This window comes from Hyperoodon ampullatus (assembly GCF_949752795.1).
Source record: "Hyperoodon ampullatus genome assembly, chromosome: 5".
Lineage (NCBI taxonomy): Eukaryota > Metazoa > Chordata > Mammalia > Artiodactyla > Ziphiidae > Hyperoodon > Hyperoodon ampullatus.
This window is the reverse complement of record NC_136918.1, coordinates 31,980,993-32,001,951: the sequence shown is the minus strand read 5'-3', so window position 1 is coordinate 32,001,951 and position 20,959 is coordinate 31,980,993. Positions and strand designations below refer to the sequence as shown.

Here is a 20,959-nt window from a genome sequence, read left to right as displayed (position 1 = left end):
CATGCGCCCACCCTCTCTGGGGCTTGAGTTCCTCCTCTGTGAACAGGAATAATAACTCCATCACTAGAATTCTTCCCCTAGTTGTTGGGGAATCAGAGAATACATGTGAAGATAATATGAGAGAGTGTAAAGAGTATCATTGGGCAGCTCTGTGGCATCTTGATTGGTAATGGTAGTGTCAGTAGTGTCTGTCATTCCAGTCCACGCTACCCTTCCCCCTCGGCTAAAGCGGGAAAGTCAGTCCCTCTGTGTTTTTCCTCTCTCTCCAAGCCCACTTTGTTACCTTCCTTAGTTGCTGGAAGAGAAAGTGGTCAGAGAGTCAGAGAGGACCTCAAGTCCATGTGCTTTACATAGAACATGTGATTTTAAATCATCTCCTTAATGAATCCTTTCTTTTCTTTCCAGTTTTTCCCCAGTTATACTTCCACATGATACACCAGAGAAGAAAGGTCCTTTCTCATACTGAAGAGCACAAGAAATTTGAATAATTCCTGCTTCCTGCACACCCCCAGAAACAAACTTTCCAATGACAAAAGATGCTGCAGACTTTTTCTGTTCCCAGTACGTTTCATAGAAAATAAGTAAGAACTTTTTTAAAAATACTAAAAAAAACCAAAACAAAACAAAAACCAAAATCCAGTGTCACATGGGCCTGGGATTTTATAAAAAACAAAACAAAAGTTGTTACATAAAACATCCTTGCTGGTCCATTTCAGCATGTTCTTTCAACCAGAAGTTCCCAATATTTAGGATGGCGCTGGAAAGGGATTTGGCGTTTTTTATCCTCCTGTTTCCTTCATGTGTCTGATAAATAAAGATCTGTAATACTAAATACTTGAGCGTTACAGTCTGAGTAATGAAGTTGTGCCCACTCAATGCCCAGCTTGCAGCAGTTATGTTTCAGTCTGCAGTGTGTTTAGCATTCCCTCTCAAAGTGCTTGACTGCATGCTGGAAGCCATTTGTTCTCTGGAATGCTCTGAAGTTATGGCTGGGACCTTCCCCTCTATCTAGTGAATGAATTATACAATGTATATATGTCTGTGAAGCTTTGGAGTAGTGCCTGTAATCAGAAAACAGCTAGAACCCTTTTGTTTGTTTTCAATCGAGTCATTACTGCCTGCCACTACGAAATGTGCTTGAATTTAATAAGAATTTAATAAGTATATTGTAGAGAAGCTACTTTATCTGGGGCTCAGCCTCAATCATATTTTAACAAAATGACAGTTCTCAGAAAGGGAAAGCTCAGTCACTAGTCAGTGACAAGTACCTTTCACAGTACCATTCTCAGAACACCCCTGAGCAAGGTGTTTGCCAAGAGCAATTCTTACTTAGGGACCTGACGCCAGTCTAGTTGCACAGGAGTAAAGAATCCATTAACGAAAGCACATGGAAGGCGTTACTCTAAAAATGGAGTCTGGAAGAACAGTCAGGAATGGGTTTATATGCCCTTATTATTTTACTTTTACATTTTCATTCATCTCTTCTGTTTGGATACTTTTCCTAATTATGGTCCTATGTAATTCCCACCAAGTTGTAAATCCAGAGGCAGTGAAATGTTCCAGTTGGGCAGTCATGAGCTAAAAGTAGTATTGTCCCCACATTTTGGATCAGCCAAGAAATACTTTGGACATATGGACATTGTCTAATTAACATCATGTCTCCATACTTTAATTGCTAAACTGCATTTAAGGCTCTTCAAGAAAGGGTTGGATAAAAATGTAAAGCCCAAGTTTAGACATGCATTAGATTTTAAACACAGAATGTTCTTTGCGCAAACTCCCCCCCCTTTTTTAAATTGGTTGATCTGTAAAAGTCTAGCTTACTGACTGATTATCAATTAAAATATAATTGCTACTATTAGAAGTGTCATAATGGAAAACTAATTTTTAAATGCTTATTTTCATAGAAGCTTGAAAATTAAGATGAAAATGAGAAGAAAATATGCAGCCTAAAGTTTAATGCAGGTAGATGTGTAATAAATTATTTTTGAATTAAACATTAAAATTCTCCTTCTTAAAGTTAGCACTCTTAACTTGGGCGTGTTGAGATTAGAATCTATTCTTGTATTTGATAAACAAAATATATGGGAAAGATTATTTTTCATGCTTTTTCTTTTTCTAAAATATATTTCTACTATAAAATAGAATCAATTTGGGTTATATTAGCCTTATTATTAGTTTGAGTAAGATTTTTTCATTTGTTTTTAGAATAGTTGTAGAAGATGGGATGAGAAATGCAGGTTTTCCAGAATTGCTGGCTTGGGGGTTTTATTCGGGCCTCTCTATTATAATTTGTCACTATGAAAAACAGCCTGTCACAAATAGTGGTTATGCATCAAATTGAACTTCGGCAACAAGAACGCAGCGAACAACTCCCTTCTCAAAAAGGGTCTCAACCCCAGTGTGCATTTTTGTCCATCAACATTTGAAATGCTCATTGAAGATAAGTAAGCCATGCCACCGTGTCCTTCAGTCACCTCTCTCAGTAACTGGTTTCTTTATCTCTAACATGAATTCATTTCTCTTTGGAAGTGGTGGTGTTCTCTTATGAATTGAGAATGTCTAACCCCACCAGATGTCACATCTTCTTATAAAGTGTGAATGAGGAAGGTGGTGTTTTGGTGGGTATTTTGTCAGACTTACCATTTTCATTTCAGGGCACAGTCAAAGGCATCAACTGCCCAGCCCCCGACCTGATTGGGTGTTTCAGATCCCCCCCTTCGGGTACCACCTTCTGGCAGAAAATTCTTTGAGGTATGCAGTAGTGCTTTGTAGACACAAGCTGCTAATCCGCATCTTGCTGTGTTCTATTTGCTAAGGTTGGGTTCATTCATTTAACACGTACTGACGATCATCAAAGGCACCGCGGAGAGTTAGTCATGGAATAAAGCACATCCTCCCTGATGAAAACGTTCTCTGGAGCAAACTTCCGACAGGAAGGGTTTAGACAGTGTAGCGTTAAGGCATGTGAAGAGATTGTGCCCTCACTTCCACTTATGTTTCTGGTTATTCGTTTATAATAAAAGGTTGGCGTTGATGTGGTACAACCTGCAAATTATTTTCAATTCTGAGTTTCAGATAAAACGTTATAAGACAATATCAGTGCATACTGCTCCTTTGAAATTTGGGTAAAAAATTATACAACCGTATATATAGTCATTTTTATATTTTTTCTATGTTGAGAAAACCAAAACTGTAATTTTATAAGTCTTTGATTCACTAAAATTATATAATTTAAATGTATTTTTTGTATATTTAGAAATAAGGAGCTCAAAGACTATGCTTAACTTTCTATGCATGCATTTGGAAGCTGTTTTTACCTGATAATGTTAATGTAGTAATAAGTTGTATTCATAAAATACTGGTCTGTGTTGCATTTCAAAATAAACTGGTGTGTGCTCTGCCTGGATTTGAAATACTGACCAGTGAGTCTAGTGATTTTTCATACTGAATTGGCCTGAGAATGGTGTTATAGGATTACGGAAGAGTTTCAGTTCTGTTAACGGATTCCAGCTCTTTCTTTACAGTTTTAAAATCTATTTCTGCTGTTCATTAATGGTTCTACACTTACAGGAAAAATAAAAATAAATAGATTATATTAAGAGGTTTCCAAAAAGTCATTCTTCCTACCAGTCAGTCTTCAAGCTTACCAAGCCAGTCTCCAACCTGGCTACAGAAGGACAAGAAGGACAAGATGGATTCCTCATATAGGTGACCAAGAAAAATAGAAAATTAATCAGTAAAAGATTGAGGGCCCTTGTCTTACAATGTTTGTGTGTGTGTTTTAATCTAACTTTTCTAATGTAAGTTGAGAGGGGAAATACTGTTGCCCAGCAATGTTCATCTTATAGTAAAACCAGTACTTGGTTGAGTACCTCCTCCTGAAAACAACTCCAAATACAGAGCAATCCTAGGCACCACTTTACACACTGACGTCCACAGTAACAAGTGGGCAGAAAGACACTGAGAAGGGTACTCAGCTCAGCCACTTCTGACCTGCTAGTAGATTTCCTCACCTCAAAATGAAAGTGCTGATGCATCCCTGTGCCGGTCGCTTTCTAGTTATTTCTCTGGGTGATCTCAGGGTGCCTCCAGCAGGGACATGCCCCCTCCTGAGTCTGCCAGGTCTTTCTCAGAGTTGTCACCCTTGTCCAGGACCGTGGTCTTTGTTCCGAAAAGGAACATTTTCTTTCTGAACGCTGTCTGGTCACAAACATTACCAGCACAGTGGTTAGGACCACCTCTCTTCTCACATAGAGTTTAATCTGCTTCGGAGACACGCTTTCATTTATGAAAAGAAAGAAAATTATTTCAACTGAAATTGAAGAACAGAGGTAAAGTTAATAGTAGAAGCTACACAGAAAATACAACCTTTCAATCTTAGGGTGGTAATGGGAAACCAGCCAGGGCTTTGTAATTTGTCATTGTCATATTTTATGGCAATTTTGTGTACTATGTTAACATAAGCCCCAGCCTGAGGAATTACCATTGGTATAATTAAGAGACCTACTGTTACACACAGCTTTCCGAAAATACTGCTGTGTTGTTCTGTTCCCTTTAACAAGAATGAAGACTAGCTTTGCAATTCCTCGTGTATTTTTTTTATCCCAGCATTACAAATAGACTGGTTCGTTGTTATACAGTTTAGTGGTGAAGAAACTGTTCTAAACAACTATTAGCAAAAATAGCCATATCTATTAACATTCCCCTGCCGGCAACTGGGAACCAGAGTTAGAAGAGAGAGCTGTGTGAGGTTTTTTTTGACCAACACTTTTATTTTAAACATGTGAGAAACTAATCTTTTTTTTTTTTTTTTCAAATTTAGAAAGATACCCCGATACCCCTTACTGTTATAGGGGTAGGTCTCATTACTAAAAATAATCTTTCTTCCCACAAAAAGGCAATTCACCTTAAAAGTCACTTGATGAGCAAAAATAAAATGTGAGAGGCGGTGTACTTAAGCACCTAGTACCCATTTCATAAATCTGCTTATGTTTGGAAATTGTGTTTTCTGTTCACTAATTCCAGAACATGGACTTATTACAACGGCAGTGCTTCCACATCTATCTTTGACTTTCGTGGATGCAATCCAGATGCATTTCCAGATGCTGGACTTGGTTAAAACCCAAAGGCGATTTCCGCCTCTGTGTTGTCGTAGCTGGGCTGTCCCGCTGGGGGGCAGCACCTCACAAGCGATCCGGGGCCTTGGGAGTCAAAGGCGTTTGGAACACAGCTTCGGTCCAAGGGCGTGAAGAGGCAGAAAGGCGCACTATAGCAAATTAGTCACAGATTTCTATTGTCCATATAAATTAAAGGCAGCCGGATCTTAAAGCATATTCTGCAGGGGTACAGGAAATAACACTTTTTAGAGCAAAAAACCCAGCTTGGATGCGTGCTTTGAGGCTCCAGCTATTCTCTTCCGCCTCGGGAGACCTCCCCAGCTGGGACCCTGCAGGCTGCCTGGCTTTGAAATGAGAAATTTTGGAGCTGGTCGTAAAGCAGGTGTTAGTGCTCCTGTTTAATGGAGAGCCTGCTTGTTAATCTTTGAAACGTTCAGGGAGGTCAGTTCCCACTCTTCTTCTGTCTCTGGATATTTTTGGAGGGTGGCCGGGGCCATGAAAAAATGTCGGGCCACCTTATAAGGCCGTGTCTGGCCCCGAGAATGCTTGTCTGCAGCATGTCCAGTACACTCTGTGGGTGTGAGTTAACTTGACTCTTGGACTGTGAGTTTTCTCACAGATTTAAAATACTTCTATTCATGCCATGGATTATTGTCTCTTTAACAGGCTTAAAGTCTTCCTCAAGAGCTGTTTAAATGACACCGATTTTGGACATACCAAATAGATAACCAAGGGCATACGTAATGCCTCTACAACCACACTAGTTGACTGTGCCAGGGCAGATAGTGATAATCTTACAGCAGGTGGTTTGTTTATTTAGCCAATGTATGTCAAAGTCAAAGCCATAGAATATTAGTTATGAGGGCATGGGCGTATGGATATGCTGGGGGGAGCGGTTCTGTGGTTTAAAAAGTTGAAACAAAGTTTTCTGTCCTGCTGTGCTTTTCAGATCTTTTTACACCTGAATGCAGTTTGTGACTCTCCAAGAGACGGGGTGCTGCTGCAGGCTTTTCGAATGCTATTTTCTGTCTTTATCCTTGAAACATCTTCAGGGCTAGAGCTCCTTGAACACCATGAAAAATACCAATCTGTTGGCAGCTTTCCCCATCAGAGGATGTTAACATGTCCTGGGGGGAACAGAAAAAGAGATGCACGAGGGCTTAGCCTGGGATCTGGGAAGATTTTCCTTGTTCAAATAGGTAATGAATTACACATTAGATTGAGAACCCAGGTGTCAGCAACCCTGGATGGAGTCTACCATTTGCCACCTTCTGGTGCGTCTAAAGGGAGCCTACCAGTGTCTGAGAAGACCCAGCTGGGACCAACAGCCCCAAATTGGATCAGCCAACTGCCACTCCCCCTGTGCCTACACCCCAGTTTAAGTGCCCGCTGTCAGCCCGTTACTCAGGCTCATGTCCTCCTTGAGGCTCCTGGTGTCAGGAAATCGTCTTCCTGACTTTACCCTCATTCCTGAACGTCACCAGGTGATGGCTGCTTTGTCCTGGTGTGCCCTGTCATCTGACACGGCCTTAGAGTTCCTTTCGCTCCGGGTGGCATCCTCCCCACGTCAGCTCACCACCTAGATGCTTGGGAGCCAGAGAAGCCATCACTCTCTGTGCAGAGGAAACTGAGGCTCTGAGAGGGCACGTGACTTCTCCAGGGCCACATAGTGAGACAGCTGGGACCAGCTCTCTGCGCGCCCCCCTGCCAGGGCGGCTCCGGGGCTATGCCCTGCCCTCTGCTGCCCACACCCATCCCTGGCTTTCTGAAGCTCCCAGCTCTCTCGCTGTTCCCCATCTCTCCCTGTTCCCCAGTCTCTCTTGCTCATGACCCCTCAGGCTTCCCATCAGACTCTCCTGCCAGACTCCACCATTCTTCTCACTGTTATCAGAACCCCCGTGCCCCTCTGCCCTCCCACTGCACCCTCTTGGCAAAACCCTGAGCTGGGATCATCCAGCTGCTACCCTTCGCTGTGCCTCACCCTTGGGGCTGCCTGCCTGGCACTGCCCATGATTCCCTTTAGACTCCATCCTCCTTAAACCTCTGACTCACTCCCAGCCCAGGATAACACCCCCAATTTCAGAGAAATGTGCCATCAGGTAGCAATTCCTTCAGCTTTCTATCACCACAGCTATAGACTTACCTATACTGAGCATACCCTTCTCTTTTCCTCCTGTTAGAATGGAAGGGGTGACCTGTCCAAAGTTAATCCCTTCCTTGTGTTCTAGATGATGCCACCACACACACACACACACACACACACACACACACACACACACACACACACACACACACACACACACACACACACACACTCAGGGATCTCACTCCAGCCATCCCATCCTCTCTGTACTTCCTCTTTGCCATCTCTTCCCATGGAGTGCCTCCCCATCTTGGCTTTGACCCCAGCCCTCCACCCTCTCTCCTCCTGTTCTCTCCTCTGCTTCTCACCTCCCACTCCCGTCTCACCCAGCCTGGCTCTTCCTATCATGCCACCGACACGGCTCTGTTCCAGGTCACTAGTGACCTCCTTGTTATGAAATCCAGTGTATGCTTTGTGGTCCTTGCCGTATGGTTGAAATTGGGGTACTACCTGCTGGATGTTAGAAATAATGGTATGGTTTTGGAGTAGACTGGGGGCCCCAGCAATACCCAGTCCTGGCCCAGAACTCTCATTTTTTCTCCATGCATCTCTAATGAAGGTGTATGCAAAAGAAACAAGGGGGAACCAGCCAACAAAATGTGTAATGGTTAACTGTGGCTTGAGCCCCAGGGGGAGCATTCTGGTAAGCTCCTCATAGAACACTCATGCTTCCTAAACCAGTAAGAGGAAGTAGCTCAGACTAAAGGCAATTGTGAGGCCTGCTCAGGTTACCTCTCACCCTATTCTTGTTCATCCCAGCTCTTAGGTCCTACTACTGTGATAGAAAGGCTGACCCAACACACCACCATCTCCAGGGAAGAAATACTCAAAGATTGAGTGCATGTGCCACCATGCTTGGCTCCAGGCTGGCCTAGGCTGGGAAGGACAGGAAAGCATCCAGGGAGAAAGAGGAGATTTGGCGCTGTTTACCACTTAATGGCTAGAAGAGCCAGAAGAGAGACCCACACCCCTGCACACCAACCTCAATGCCCATTGACTCCACTCCCTCTCACTAGCAGATGGAGCTCCATCAGAATCTCAAAACTGAGCACAAAGATTAGCATTCCTCTTCCTTGGGAAGGAGCCAAGACATGCTGGGGAGAATGAAGAGGGATCTTGGAATCCCTCCCAGGAAGCCAACATGGTTCTTGAAATGATCTTTGCTCTGGACAGCCTGCTCTTCTGGTTTCCTCCTGCCTCCTTGACCAAACTTGCTCGTGTCTCTGCCAACCCCCTGACTCACAGGTTGAGTGCATCAAGAATCGCCCAGGGTACTTGACAAAATCAGATTCCTGGCTCCCTCAGAACTACTGAATCTGAATCACTGGAGACAGAGACTGGGGCTGTCTTTTCACCCAAGCTCCCGGGGGATTCTGGTCCAGGGGCTTACTCTGAAGAACATTGCCTTCAGGGCTCCTGACCCTAAGGGTTCTATCCTAACTCCTTACTTCAAATCTGAGGCCCCTGATCACCAGCCCCCAGAACAGATTTGGCCCTTGAACATGTTCTCTTTGGCCCACATTACTTTTTTAAATTGAATCAGTTGTGAACACTTTAAAGTTGAGACACGTTATGTAACCATCTAAGAGAAATCAGAAGACGAGGCAGCAAGAGTCACTTTCCCATATGCTGGGCATCGGTGAGAACCAAGGAGGGCTGCCCATGGGATTGGGTGCTCAGGAAGGGATCAGGCTCAGGCCACGGTGCCCCCTGTCACTGCCCAGCCAGGCCCCTCTGGAATCTGACGCAGGAGCTGGAGAGGGGGAGCAGGGCTGCCATGGCTTTGCGTTTCCTCTCTGTGCTGGTGACTGAAGTCAGGCCTCTGACTCAAGCCTGCATCCGTCTCAGAGCTCTACTAGACCCCTTCACTTGGGCATCCCATAAGCGCCCAGAGCTCAGCCTATCCAAAATGAAACTCCCCGCCTCCCCCTGCCACAAAACCCTCCCTCCTCCCCCGTCCTAGCCTTTCCCACCTCGCTGGATGGCATCCCATCCACCAGCTGGCCAAGCCAAGAACCTGGGAGTCATCTTCCCTCTTCTGCTCCCTGACTGGCCCTCACTTAGTTTTTAATCAGTCGCTAAGTCCTATTGATTCTGTCTCCTGAGGATCAACAGAATTTATCAACTTCCCTCCTCCGCCGCCTCTTCTCTTATCTGGGCCACCACCATCTCAGCTGGACGGCAGCAGCGGCCTCCCAACCTGCTGTCAGCTTCCAGCCTTGCCCTCCCCGCAAATCCATTCTCCATACAGCAGCCAAAATAGCCTTTTAAAATGCAAGTATTATCATGCCGTTCTCTGTTTCAGCCTGCAGTAACTCTATTGTTCTTGGTGCAAAGTCCAGACCCCTGAACCTGACCCAGTGACTTTCTGCAACCTGTGTCGGCTTTGTCTCCACCCTTCTGCACCCCATGTTCATGAAGGCCTATCAGGCCCTTGGGGCACCTGGCTCTCACCTCCTGGTCTTTGTCCAGCACATTCCCTCTGCTGGGAGGTTCTCCCTCTCCACCTGGTGAATTCCTTCCTGTCCTTCAGGAGTGGCTGTGGCCTGGCCTCCAGGAAGTGCCTGTCCGAGGTCCTAGGACCGGCCCTGGTGTACTTCCTGGATGCTCCCACAGTGCCAGGGAGCCAGAAAAAAAACAGGAGACCCGTTAAGTGAGAATTTCAGGTAACAGTGAAGTATGTCTCATGCAATATTGTAATTTCTGAGGCCACTGTGACAGTGCTCATATTTCCCCCCCCAGTTCTCACTGCCATCTTTTCTCACCTGTTTGCCTGTCAAGACTGCAGACTCCACAAGGGTGGGAACTCCTCCAGGCTTGTGGACCACTGTATTCTCAGTCCCCAGGCTTCTACTAGGGTTTGAGGGACTGGCAGGAAACATAAACAAATGATTAAATAGGGTCATTTCAGATACCAGTAAGTTCTTTAAAGAAACTTAGAAAGTCAATGTGTTAAGAAGGGGCTGGGCCTGCAGCTTTGGCTCATGTGCTCAGGCTTGGCCTCTGAACAGGGATGGATGCAGGATTTGATCCAAACTCCACAAATCCCAAAGCGCACAGTGGTTTCCCTCCACCATGCTGTCTCCCTGCTCCCTGGAGCACAGGGGCATTGGCAGGGGGCAGGGGGTTCATTTAGGATGACTTTCGGGGGGTACCCCACCCAGATAGTCTCTCAAAGCGTACAGCTGCTGGCTCCTTGGAGACTTTTAGTCCTCTTGGTGCCCTTGGGTCTCCTGGCAACCCCTTGAACCAGGCTCCCTGAGAAGCCCAGTGGATGCAATGGGAGGTTGAGGTCCAAGAAGGGCTCCACCTCCTGGGTTCCAGGCGGCAGCACTCTGCTTGACACCTCCAGTCGGAGCCCTGGGGGTCTGAGCTTAAAACCCTACCTCCCCACCGGACTCGGCCTTTTCCTCAGGCGCTTCTCATTAGCCAAGCTGATGACAGCTGAGAGTTTGGTTACAAGGAATCCTACCTGTTCTTATACCCAGCTCACCGAAACCATCCTCCCTAGACCTTCTCCGCAGCAGCTCAGGACCAGGCTCCTCCTAGAGCTGGGCTGGGCCCGGCCTACAGTGCCCAGGGTGCCCAGATGTGTGCCCACATGACATGGACATCTCTGTCCACAGGCTAAAGCCTACATTTACTTGATTATCCCTGCCTCTTCTCCCCTGCATTAGGACAGCTGATCAAGCTGTAAGCTCCAGCCACTTATCATAGCCTGCCAGCGGCTTGAGGCTGCTTCATTTCATATTCAGAGTCAGAAGATGAGCAGCCCCACCTGCTCCATGGAGAACTGTCACTGAACACCACCCACCTCGTACCTTCCCAAACCTCCAGCCCATGTGTACACGAGGGAACCATGACACGTCAGAACCGGAAGGGGCCTCAGATGAGCATCGTCACCTCCAGCCTGCACTTGTCCGGAGTTGGAAACTGAGTCCAAGAAGAGAAAGGAACACGGGTGGTCATTGGCAGAGCTGGATCCCGCATTCCCAGCCCACAGCACGGCCCTGCAGGCCACTTCTGGGTGTACGATGAGGGGATTTCATGCTCCTCCAGGGACTTGAGCTTCCTGTCAAGGGAGGCAGAGGCTCAGCTGCCCACACCGTGATTTCAGGTGCAGACTTACAAGGAGATTAGAGAATTGGGGGAGATGGACCCTCCCAGACCCTGGAAAGGATGTCAGGGACACTGCCCGTACCTGGAAGCTTGGAGGACGCAACCAGGGGGTCTGTGCCAGGCAGCCCTGGGAAGGCTGAGGGCGACAGGAGGAGGAGGCCTGCTGTGTGGTTCCAGTGGCCCCTCTGACCGCAGAAGCCCCGTGGTGGTACAGCTTAACCCAGGCCTGGGAGGGTTTCCCAGAGTTCCTACGGGTATTAACCCAAGAATGGAAGTTTGTGGACTCCTTCCGGAAGTCCCAGCTTCCGGCATCAGCCCCTCTCCCCTCATTGGAGAAGCACAGCCTGGGATGCAGCCTGCAAATGTGGGATCCCAGGGCTCGCCGAGCCTCCTGCCAGGAATCTCGATTCCGAGCCAGGCAAGTTGGCTTGCCTGGTATATTTAGAAAAGTCAGGCTCCGGTTGCTCTCTGTTCCCTTACAAAGTGTGAACTGCACCCATCACATGGAAATGTGATTCACTTCTCAGCAACCAGGCTGAACTGCTTCCCACCGCCTCCAAGCAATCCTCCCTCTCTGCCCCACTCAGCCCTCCTGCGCCCATAGCTTCATGTTCTCCGCCTGGAGCTCAGGGCTCTGGCAATGCTGTGGCTGCAGAGAACAGGTGGAAGGCACCTCCAGGGTCAAAGGCAGAATGACTCTTTTGCATCTTTTTGGCAATGCATTGGTCTCACTTAGTCTGGTTCCTTTCTAGAAATCTGGATGCTTCTTCCTCACAGTCTCATAGCCCTCAATTCTCGATCCCCCCAGCCCACACTGCTCCTCCTGCGGTCTGAAGCCTTGGAAAGGCTCACAGTTTGGTGGTGAGATCCTCATGGAAACAAGTGCAGTAAAGCTGAGGTTGCACCCCTGCAGTCTGTGAGCTGAACATGGCTTTTTTTTTCCTTTTCTAAAGTGATATTCTAAACTGTTTTGGTTACTAACATTTTTAAATTAAGAGGGTTCACATTTAAAAAAATTAATTTCCTGCTTCTCTTGAAAAAATGCCCTGGAGTTCTGGCAATCCTGGGCCCCAGTCCTACAGGGCACATGGCAGGGGTCAGGGTGGAGGCTCTCCCTTTGGATGGGCAGGTTCTCCAGGCCACCCCACCAGGCCGTGCGTTCATTTGTCTTTTGGATGTGTAGCTCAAACATCTAAGGTCTCCTACTATACCCGGATGTACCTGCATATAGCAGGTGTAAAGCAGCTGTATAGCCCCTGCCATAGGGACACAAAGAAGATGTCATTTCTCCCTCTCCTCTTTAATTTCTCATTCTTGTGATCCTCAGTCTCCCTAATTTATCTCCGTTTTTCTCTCCACCGCTCTCTAGTGCCCTATATTATTGGTTTGTGTGGTTCTATTTTTGCCTAGCACCAACCTCCCCAACCTCTGCCTGGTTACTTGGAGACACAGCAACACGGAGCTTCAGAGTCAGGCCTGAGTTTGATTCCTGCTCCACTTTCTGCCCTCATGACTTCCCCGAGCCTCTTCGACATATAAGATAGGGACAAAATAATACTTCGTTTACAGAGTTTCCGGGAGGATTAAATGAGCCCCTGCCCTGCTCATTAAATGGCTGAAGGGATTGAGTTTGCTTCAATGGAGGGCAGAGCAGAGGCTGTGGCCGCCTTGCCAGGCACTGCGGGAACCTCAGCCACTTCCTCACCTCGTGGTCCCAGGAAGTAAGTAGTCCAAGTGCACAGGCTGCTCCCCAGGGGCCCCAGAGGTGGCAGTGCCTCTGGCCCTTGAGGGCAAGAGCTCCCTTAAATGACGGACCTCATCTGGTTGGAGGACGTTGTTCAGGCCCAGGCTGGGCTCCATCCGAGGAGGCCAGGCCAGTAGGACAAGCCAGGACCTCAGACCATGTGTTCCCCTCCTTCCTCTGAATGGCAAGCTCCAATGCCTGCCCAGACCCCGTATCTGCCCGGTGCCTTCCAGCTGGAGCCCAGTCATGGGCTGAAGGAAACCATCAGTGGAGATGTGATCAAGGCCAGGGGTGAAGGTAACCACTTCTCCTCCTACTGGGAGGCACCAGCTTAGTGAAAGTACACTGGACTCCGTAAGGGACCACATCACAGAGTCCCTGCTGTGTCACTCTCTCCCTCCCTGCCCCGGGTCCCAGTGTCCTCCTCTGAACAATGAGGGGGTAAGTTCTGGGAACTCTCAGGCAGCCCCTGACACCATGTGATTTAGTCAAGCACACGGGAGGGACCATATGTTGGAGAGGTGCTCAGGTGATATCAGATCCACAGGTGCAGGGGTAAAAGCTGACAATATGGAATAAATATAAAACAAGGCAGCTGATCTGAGGCTTTAGGGTGAGAGAAAAAGGCCTGGAGCAGAAGGGGTTTGGTCCATGCTCAGCACCCCCAAGTCTCCCCAGGATGTCCTCTACCCTCAGGCAGCATTACCTCAGTGTAGGTTTCTTTTGGTATTTACTTGATGACAATGTTGCCAGGGGACCCAGGAATATGAAAACCCAGAGACACTTCCTCCAAATGCGGAGTGACTCACCCATGTGCTGGCCCCTAATGCAAGGGCGGCCCATGGAGAATAACAGTAGCTAATATTTAACACGTACAATGTGCCAGGCACTGTTCATATTTTTTCATGTATATTAACTTGTGTATTTCTCCCAACAGTTCTACGAAGTCAATACTGCTGGACTCCCATTTTACAGATGATGAAACTGAGGCACAGAAAGGTTAAGTAACTGGGCCAGGGTCACCTGGCAGGTGAGCGGCAGAGCCTGGACATAAAGCCAGAGGGTGTTCCAGAACCCCCACGCTCCATGACTACACCAGTTATATTGCTTTTACTGTTGCCCCAAGGCCACAGGTTGCTCTGTGCTGTGCCCCCAGCCTCACTCTCACCATCTGAAACCATCTCCAGCTGCAGCCACCCAGCCTGGCTCCTGAGCTGGTGACCAGTGAGCACGACGTGATGGCACAGCCAAGCGAGGCCAGAAACAGTCAAGTGCCTGGGTTCAACCATCATGAAGAACTCACCCCCTCTTTCTCAAGCCCATCCCTCCATCACACAGAGAAAGCAAGGGCCCAACAATGAAATGCTCTTTCCTTTGCTGTCACAGAGAAACATAGATTAGCCCATTCAAGTGGCCACAAAATGTCAAAGTCCCCACGTCCCTCTTGACCATTTTTGTCATCCTGCTCAGTCCTAGCCAGAAGGATTTCCCTCTAGTGCCTGAGGCAGCTCCTTCTACCCGTGCAGTCTGGGTCCCCCTCCCGGACACTGGAGGGGACCTTCAGCCCCTGGGGGGGCACTGACATCAATCCCTCCCTCAGAGAAAGAACATTCTCAGAACCAGACGCAGTGGAGCCCCGTGGCATTCTTGCTTGGACCCTGGCAGAAGTGCAGTAGTTACCCTGGGAGGGGAAGATGTGCCGGGCAGGGGCCGGGCTGGGGAGTATAAGCAAAGAAAAGAGAATCTGCTTGGAAGCTGCCTTGCCAGGAGTCTGACAACCCCGTCACCCTGCAGAGCCCTGAGCTGCGGCTCCACCCTCCTGAGGGGTAGTTCCCCCGGGAGCTCGGGCTACTGCTCAGGGTACCCACTGGTTTCTTGAGCCCCACGAGTCCCTGTGTTGACTTCCAAGCCCTCAGGGGCCCCGGGAGAAGCAGTGTGATTTCTATCCCACAAGCCCCCCCAAACCTTACCCTCCCCCATCCTTTGGGTTCCCTAGGCCTTGATCGCTGCTCCCATCTCCCACACAAAGTGCCAAAGTCCCTTTCCTGCTGCAGCAAGACCTGTCTTCTCCAGGAGAAGCAAACCAGTCCCCAGCCCTCTCTGAGAATCAGGATAAAGGAGTGAGGACACGGTGGGGCCACAGAACCGCACCCCTTGTCAACCCGCCAGAAGGCTCGGCCTGCCCCACTGGAAGCCCTGTTGTCTGAGTGGCCCAGGAGTCTCCTGATCGCTGACATTATGGCCAGACAAGACTGCCCAGTGAGTCTCCCTTCTCCCCCTCAGGACAGGCGTCCAGGTTTGCTGCTGGCGGGGAAAGCAGCAAGACCTTTCCCCCAAAGCAGGAACCCAGCCTATCCACCTGGGGGCTCCGTCGGCCTGCAGCACTCCCCCGACGGTGACCACAGGCCCTGCTCACTCTTGAAGCCAGGCTGTTCCTGGTGGGCTGAGCAAACACCACAGGGGCCGGCAAGTCTGAGATGGGGTTCCCTGGGTCCGCTGACCGCCACCCGGTGACGGGAGGTAGCTTACCCTTCCTTGACGTGGATCTGAAGGATTCTAGGGGGCAGGGGAGATGAGGGAGATCACTCACAGTGACCCAGGTTCTCCAGAGGAGAACTTGTTACAGCACAAGGACGGCAGGGCCGTCCTCCCTCTGGAGGCTCTAGGGGACAATCCTCACTTGTCTTTTGCAGCTTCTGCAGGCTCTAGTTTCCTTGGGTTTATGGCCACATAACTCCAGTCTCTGCCTCTGTCTTTACCTGGGCTTCTCCCCTGAGTCTCTGTCTCAAATCTCCCACTCCTTTCCTTTCTCTCATAGGGACACCAGTCATTGGATTTAGAGCCCATCCCAGATGCCAAATGATCTCATCTCCAGGCAAGAGCATAATCTCACTTTGTCCTTAAAATATCTTAATCCTGGGCTTCCCTGGTGGCGCAGTGGTTGAGAGTCCACCTGCCAATGCAGGGGACACGGGTTCGAGCCCTGGCCTGGGAAGATCCCACATGTCGCGGAACAACTAGGCCCGTGAGCCACAACTACTGAGCCTGCGCGTCTGGAGCCTGTGCTCCGCAACAAGAGAGGCCGCGATAGCGAGAGGCCCGCGCACCGCGATGAAGAGTGGCCCCCGCTTGCCACAACTAGAGAAAGCCCTCGCACAGAAACGAAGACCCAACACAGCCAAAAATAAATAGATTAATTAATTTAAAAAAATCTTAATCCTTAATTATATTTGCAGACCTTGTTTCCAAAGAAGGCCACATTCACAGGGACCAGGGGTTAGTAGTTGGACATATCTTTCTGGGGGACACCATTCATCCCACTGCACTCAGTTGCCTCCTCTGTAAAGTGGGACAACAGTAGACCTGCCCCACGATGCTGTGAGGGTCACGTGGGTTAACGCAGGCACAGCACTTAGAGCAGTGCCCGGCACATAGTAAGTGCTCGATCAACGCTAGTCGCTATTATAATTCCCCATCCTTCCAGACGCCACTCAGTGAAACTTGCCCTGAGCAATGTCCAGCCCCCCTCCTCTCACCAAACAAGAGCCACTGCTGTTCCATGGCCTCCGCAGACCCCTCCAGCCTTATCCCAGAGTCTTGTACCAAGAAGGAGGGAGACTGGTTTCCTCAGCCAGCCATTGGCTCCTTTTAAAAAACTAGATTAAAAAAAAACTAGATCTTATTCATCTTTTATTTTATTTTATTTTATTTTTTGCGGTATGCGGGCCTCTCCCTGTTGTGGCCTCTCCCATTGCGGAGCACAGGCTCCGGACGCGCAGGCTCAGCGGCCATGGCTCATGGGCCCAGCCGCTCCGCGGTATGTGTGATCTTCCCGGACCGGGGCACGAACCCGTGTCCCCTGCATCGGCAGGCGGACTCCCAACCACTGCACCACCAGAGAAGCCTGATCTTATTCATCTTTTAAAAAATATATAACCTTTTTCGAGTCGTATGAAAAGATCTTGGTTGCGAGCAATAATATATGTATGGTGACATCATAGAGCAAACATATCTCATCATCGTAAGCCCAAATGTTTCCGTTTTCTCCTGATAATTTAACTGGTGCCCTTCACCTTTGTCTCTCCAACATCCGGTACAGAGTTGCCCTGTAGGGGTGGGGCACAGATATTTGTTGATAAATTGAAGGAGGAAGGCAGCCAGAAGGTCAGAGCAGAAATAAAGGAGCAGCTGAATGTATGGCTGAGGACCCCTCGCTTGGGGGGACACTGGCGGGTCCTCGGGTGATGGGAGCATGGAAAGAAAGTCCCAGGCCAGGGGGACAATTGAGGCACAACTGAGGCACAACTGATGAGTGTCAGTGATCGCGTGTGCTGGATGGAACAGTACCTGGCGTCAAGGTGAACTCTCAGCCCGAAGCCGTGACACATCCTCGGAAAGGTAATCGGACAAAAAGAGACCTGCCATAACCACCCGCCTGGCTGTGTAAAAGCACATACGTTACCTTTGTTTTCATGGCCTGTTTACTATTTATGACTAATTACTACTTAGCATAATAACAGTATGTATATAATTAGGTGGCAGATTAATTTTGTTATTAGCTTCACTTAATTATACTGCTGAACTCTGTTTCCTAAGTCTCCACTACCCCCCAAACAAAAACAAAACAAAACAGAACAAAAATTTGCGGGCCCACTGCTCACATCTGAGGCTTTTGCAGTTGGAGAGGGTAGGTGGGCACAGCCCCGCCTCCACAGTGGAAGTGGGTCCCTGGCCAGAGTCGCTCTCGTGGCTGCTGCTAAGAACTGTCTTGTACTGAGCCCTGCTGTCCTCGGCTGAGGGGTTCCTAAGCTCTCACGTAGCACAGCAACCCTGCTGATGCCCATTTAACATGCACGCTGCATGGGGCTCTAAAAGCCTCAGATGGGGTCAGTCCCCTCCACTTGCCTGGGCCAGGGGAGGCGTCATCTGGCTCCAGAGCTGGGGGATGGCTGGGATGACCTCAGAGCCTCTCCTGGGTGCCTGAGTTCACTCCAAGGGGATCCATCGTGCTCCCAAGGGGAGCCATCCCACTCCCTCCACTCCCGGCTTGGGCCAGTGGCTTGGTCACTAGCCCACCTGTTCCTCCTCCCCTCCCCCACTCCCCTTCCTCAGTTCTCTTGTTCCTTCTCTGTCTCTCCTGTCCCTGCTTTCTACAGTGACAAGCACCATAGGAATGCTGATGGCTCCTCAGTTCCGGCCAGAAAGCCAAGCTGGGAGGAGGCAGGAAGCCACAGAGAGAAAAGCTACGCAAGATGTGCAGCAAAGCTGTGATGCTGACACTTCCAGAAGAGAGAAGAGCCCTGAGGGACCCTTGCAAGACCTCCATGGGTTCCAGCCACTCTTTGGGTCCATTCTCAGTGAGAAGCTTTTCTCTCATCCAGCTTCATTCTGTGTTCTCATATCGTATGACAGTTCTCTCCTCGGTGGGGTTAAACCACGACTGGCCAGCCTCCTTTGAGGAAGCCCCTTTGCAGCCCTGGACTCTTGATCCCCTCTGTGGCCTACCACACTGAGCCCTTCTCAAGACAACACACCCCAGGTCCCTTCCATGGCAACACGAGTAGTTTACACTCACTGGGCACTGTGGCCACTGTCTGCCCTGACACCTCCAGACCTGGTCTCACTTGCTCTTCTGGGGGCCCCACGAAGTAGCTGCTGCCATTACCATCACTGATCCACAGACGAAGAGAATGAGGCTCTGACAGGCTGGGGACTTACCCAAGACGCACAGCTGGTAAGTTCAGAGCCAGGATTTGAAACCAGGTTTGTCCCGCTCTAGAGCCCATGTTCTTAACTGCTGCATTACAGCTCCTCCGCTCCTGTCATCATTCAGCAAATATTGGGGAGCATCTCTTCCAGGCCAGACCATGTGCTGAGCACTGAGGATGGACCCACGAACAAGGCAGAGACAGATGAGGCCTTGTGGAGCGGACACCCAGGCCCACCCACCATGTGTGAGCCTGTTCTCCTGGGCCTGAGAGGCCTGTCGTGGTGGGAATCAGTAGCACTGACCCTGTTCTCAGCCAAAGAGGCATGTGATTGAGGATAAGCAGCGTGTCACAGAAGCAGGCTTCAGGCAGCTGCTGGTGCTGGGCCTCAAAGCCTTCTTGGGGCGTCTCCCATACCCTAAGCTTGAACATCAGTGGGCCTTCCTCCTGCGGGGCTGGCCTTCCTGGGGGGCAATCTTCCCCCAACATCCTTCCCTTTGGCTCCCTCGACGAGACATTGTTCCAGCTGGAAAATGGGCCTGCAAAGCTGACCAACTCCCCCACCTACTGCCCTCCCACCTAAGGGGAACCTCACTGGTCAGTAGGGCTGGGGGCTAGTGGAAGGCAGACAGAAATACTGAGGGCTGAGGGACTGAAACCTGGCCAGGCAGCCTGCCCTCCCTCTCGGCAGAACAGCTGAGGGACCTGAGGTGGAGGGAAAGGATGCCACCTCCCCCTGAGAGCTTCCTCGTGCCAGCATCACACCAGGCAGGGAGCCGCCCGTCTCTCTGACAGGTGGGTGTCCAGTGAGGCTCTGATGGGAAGTGACCCCTGAGCCGGCAGCACCTCTCAGGTGTGGTCTTGGGAGGCTTCCACCTCATCAACACTGATTCAGGACTTGGGGGGCGGGGCCCAGGGACGTGGTTTTCACGAGCGCCCAGCTGATTCTGATGCACACTCAGGTTTGAGAAGCATGCACCAGAGGACGGGTGGGGAAGCTAATGCAGACAGTGAGACCACCCAGAGTGCAAATTCATTAATGTAGAAATTGGAAGCATGTCTGTGCATCAGAGGGAAAGGCTGGAAGACCCTCCCTGTGGCTCCCTCCGTGGGATGGGGTCCTCTTCCCTCTCCACCTGGTTAATTCTCACCTCTCTCTCAAACATCACTCCTCAACGAAGCCCCACCCCAGTAACCCCTGGGTTCCAGCTCCCTGCGGTTGTTCTTGTGGTTCTGTATTTCTTTCTTGGAGCCCTAGTATGGGTGGCACTAAATGACTGCCGTTCGTAGGTCAAGTTCTGTGCCACCCTCTAAAACGAGAGGGCAGGGATTTTCGCCTTGTTCACAGCTGCATCCCCAGAACTCGCACTGGGTTTGGCACATAGTAGGCACTCCTGGATGTCTGTTGAATGTGTGACTCAGGTTGCAAAGCTGGGAGACGTAAGTTCAGGTAGAAGGAAAGAAATGTAGAAGAGAGACTGTGCCTTCTGGTCTGCAGGGCCTTTCCCCATCCAGGAATTGCTCAGCCCATGTAGGAATTTCACAGGGCAGTGGAATCCTCCTGCCATGGAATCAGCTCACCTACCTCCTTGCATCTAAGCCCTTCTGCTGTTCTTCTCAAAGATCCCTGCAAATGAAAGCTCCTCAGCTCTCCTTCCATGTTATTCCTTCCATGCTCCTTGCTATTAGGGAAGTTCTTTGAGTCTGACTCCTGTGTTTCCTATGCCATTTGTACCACCCTTTCCCTCCTCTTGAACACAGACTCTAAGGTTACCAGAACTAGATAGGACCTTAGAGATGACCAAAGAAAGTAGCTTTCAAGTCTTTTTTTTTCCCTAAGCAGGAAAAGCTCTTTTCCAAAAAAATCAGAATCTGAAACCTAAAATGTGAGGCCGACAAAAGGGGAGCAGCTCTGATTTTTTAGGGGGTGGAACGCCTCCCAGGGCACCCCCAGGAGTTCCAAGCTACCCAACTTGAAAACCAGTGATAGATCTAAGCCTGACACTTTGTGGATGAGAAAATCCAGAGACGGGAAGTGATCTGCCTCAGACAGGATCACAGTCCAAGTCTTTCCTGCCTGAAGTTCACAGCCAGCGTTGTTGGACCTCGGTGAAAAAGGCAACAT

The 20,959-nt window shown here is 49.5% G+C and overlaps 1 protein-coding gene across 1 annotated transcript in view; it reads left to right on the top strand.

The window, feature by feature from the left end:
- The window catches only part of HACD2 (3-hydroxyacyl-CoA dehydratase 2), an 89,446-nt gene extending 88,672 nt beyond the window's left edge, over positions 1-774 (top strand). Inside the window, exon 7 of the mRNA XM_079705082.1 lies at positions 406-774. Coding sequence (XP_079561208.1) covers positions 406-488 — 83 coding nt within the window. The 3' untranslated portion in view covers positions 489-774. The remainder of the gene's footprint in view (positions 1-405) is intronic.
- The last annotated feature ends 20,185 nt before the right edge of the window (positions 775-20,959 follow it).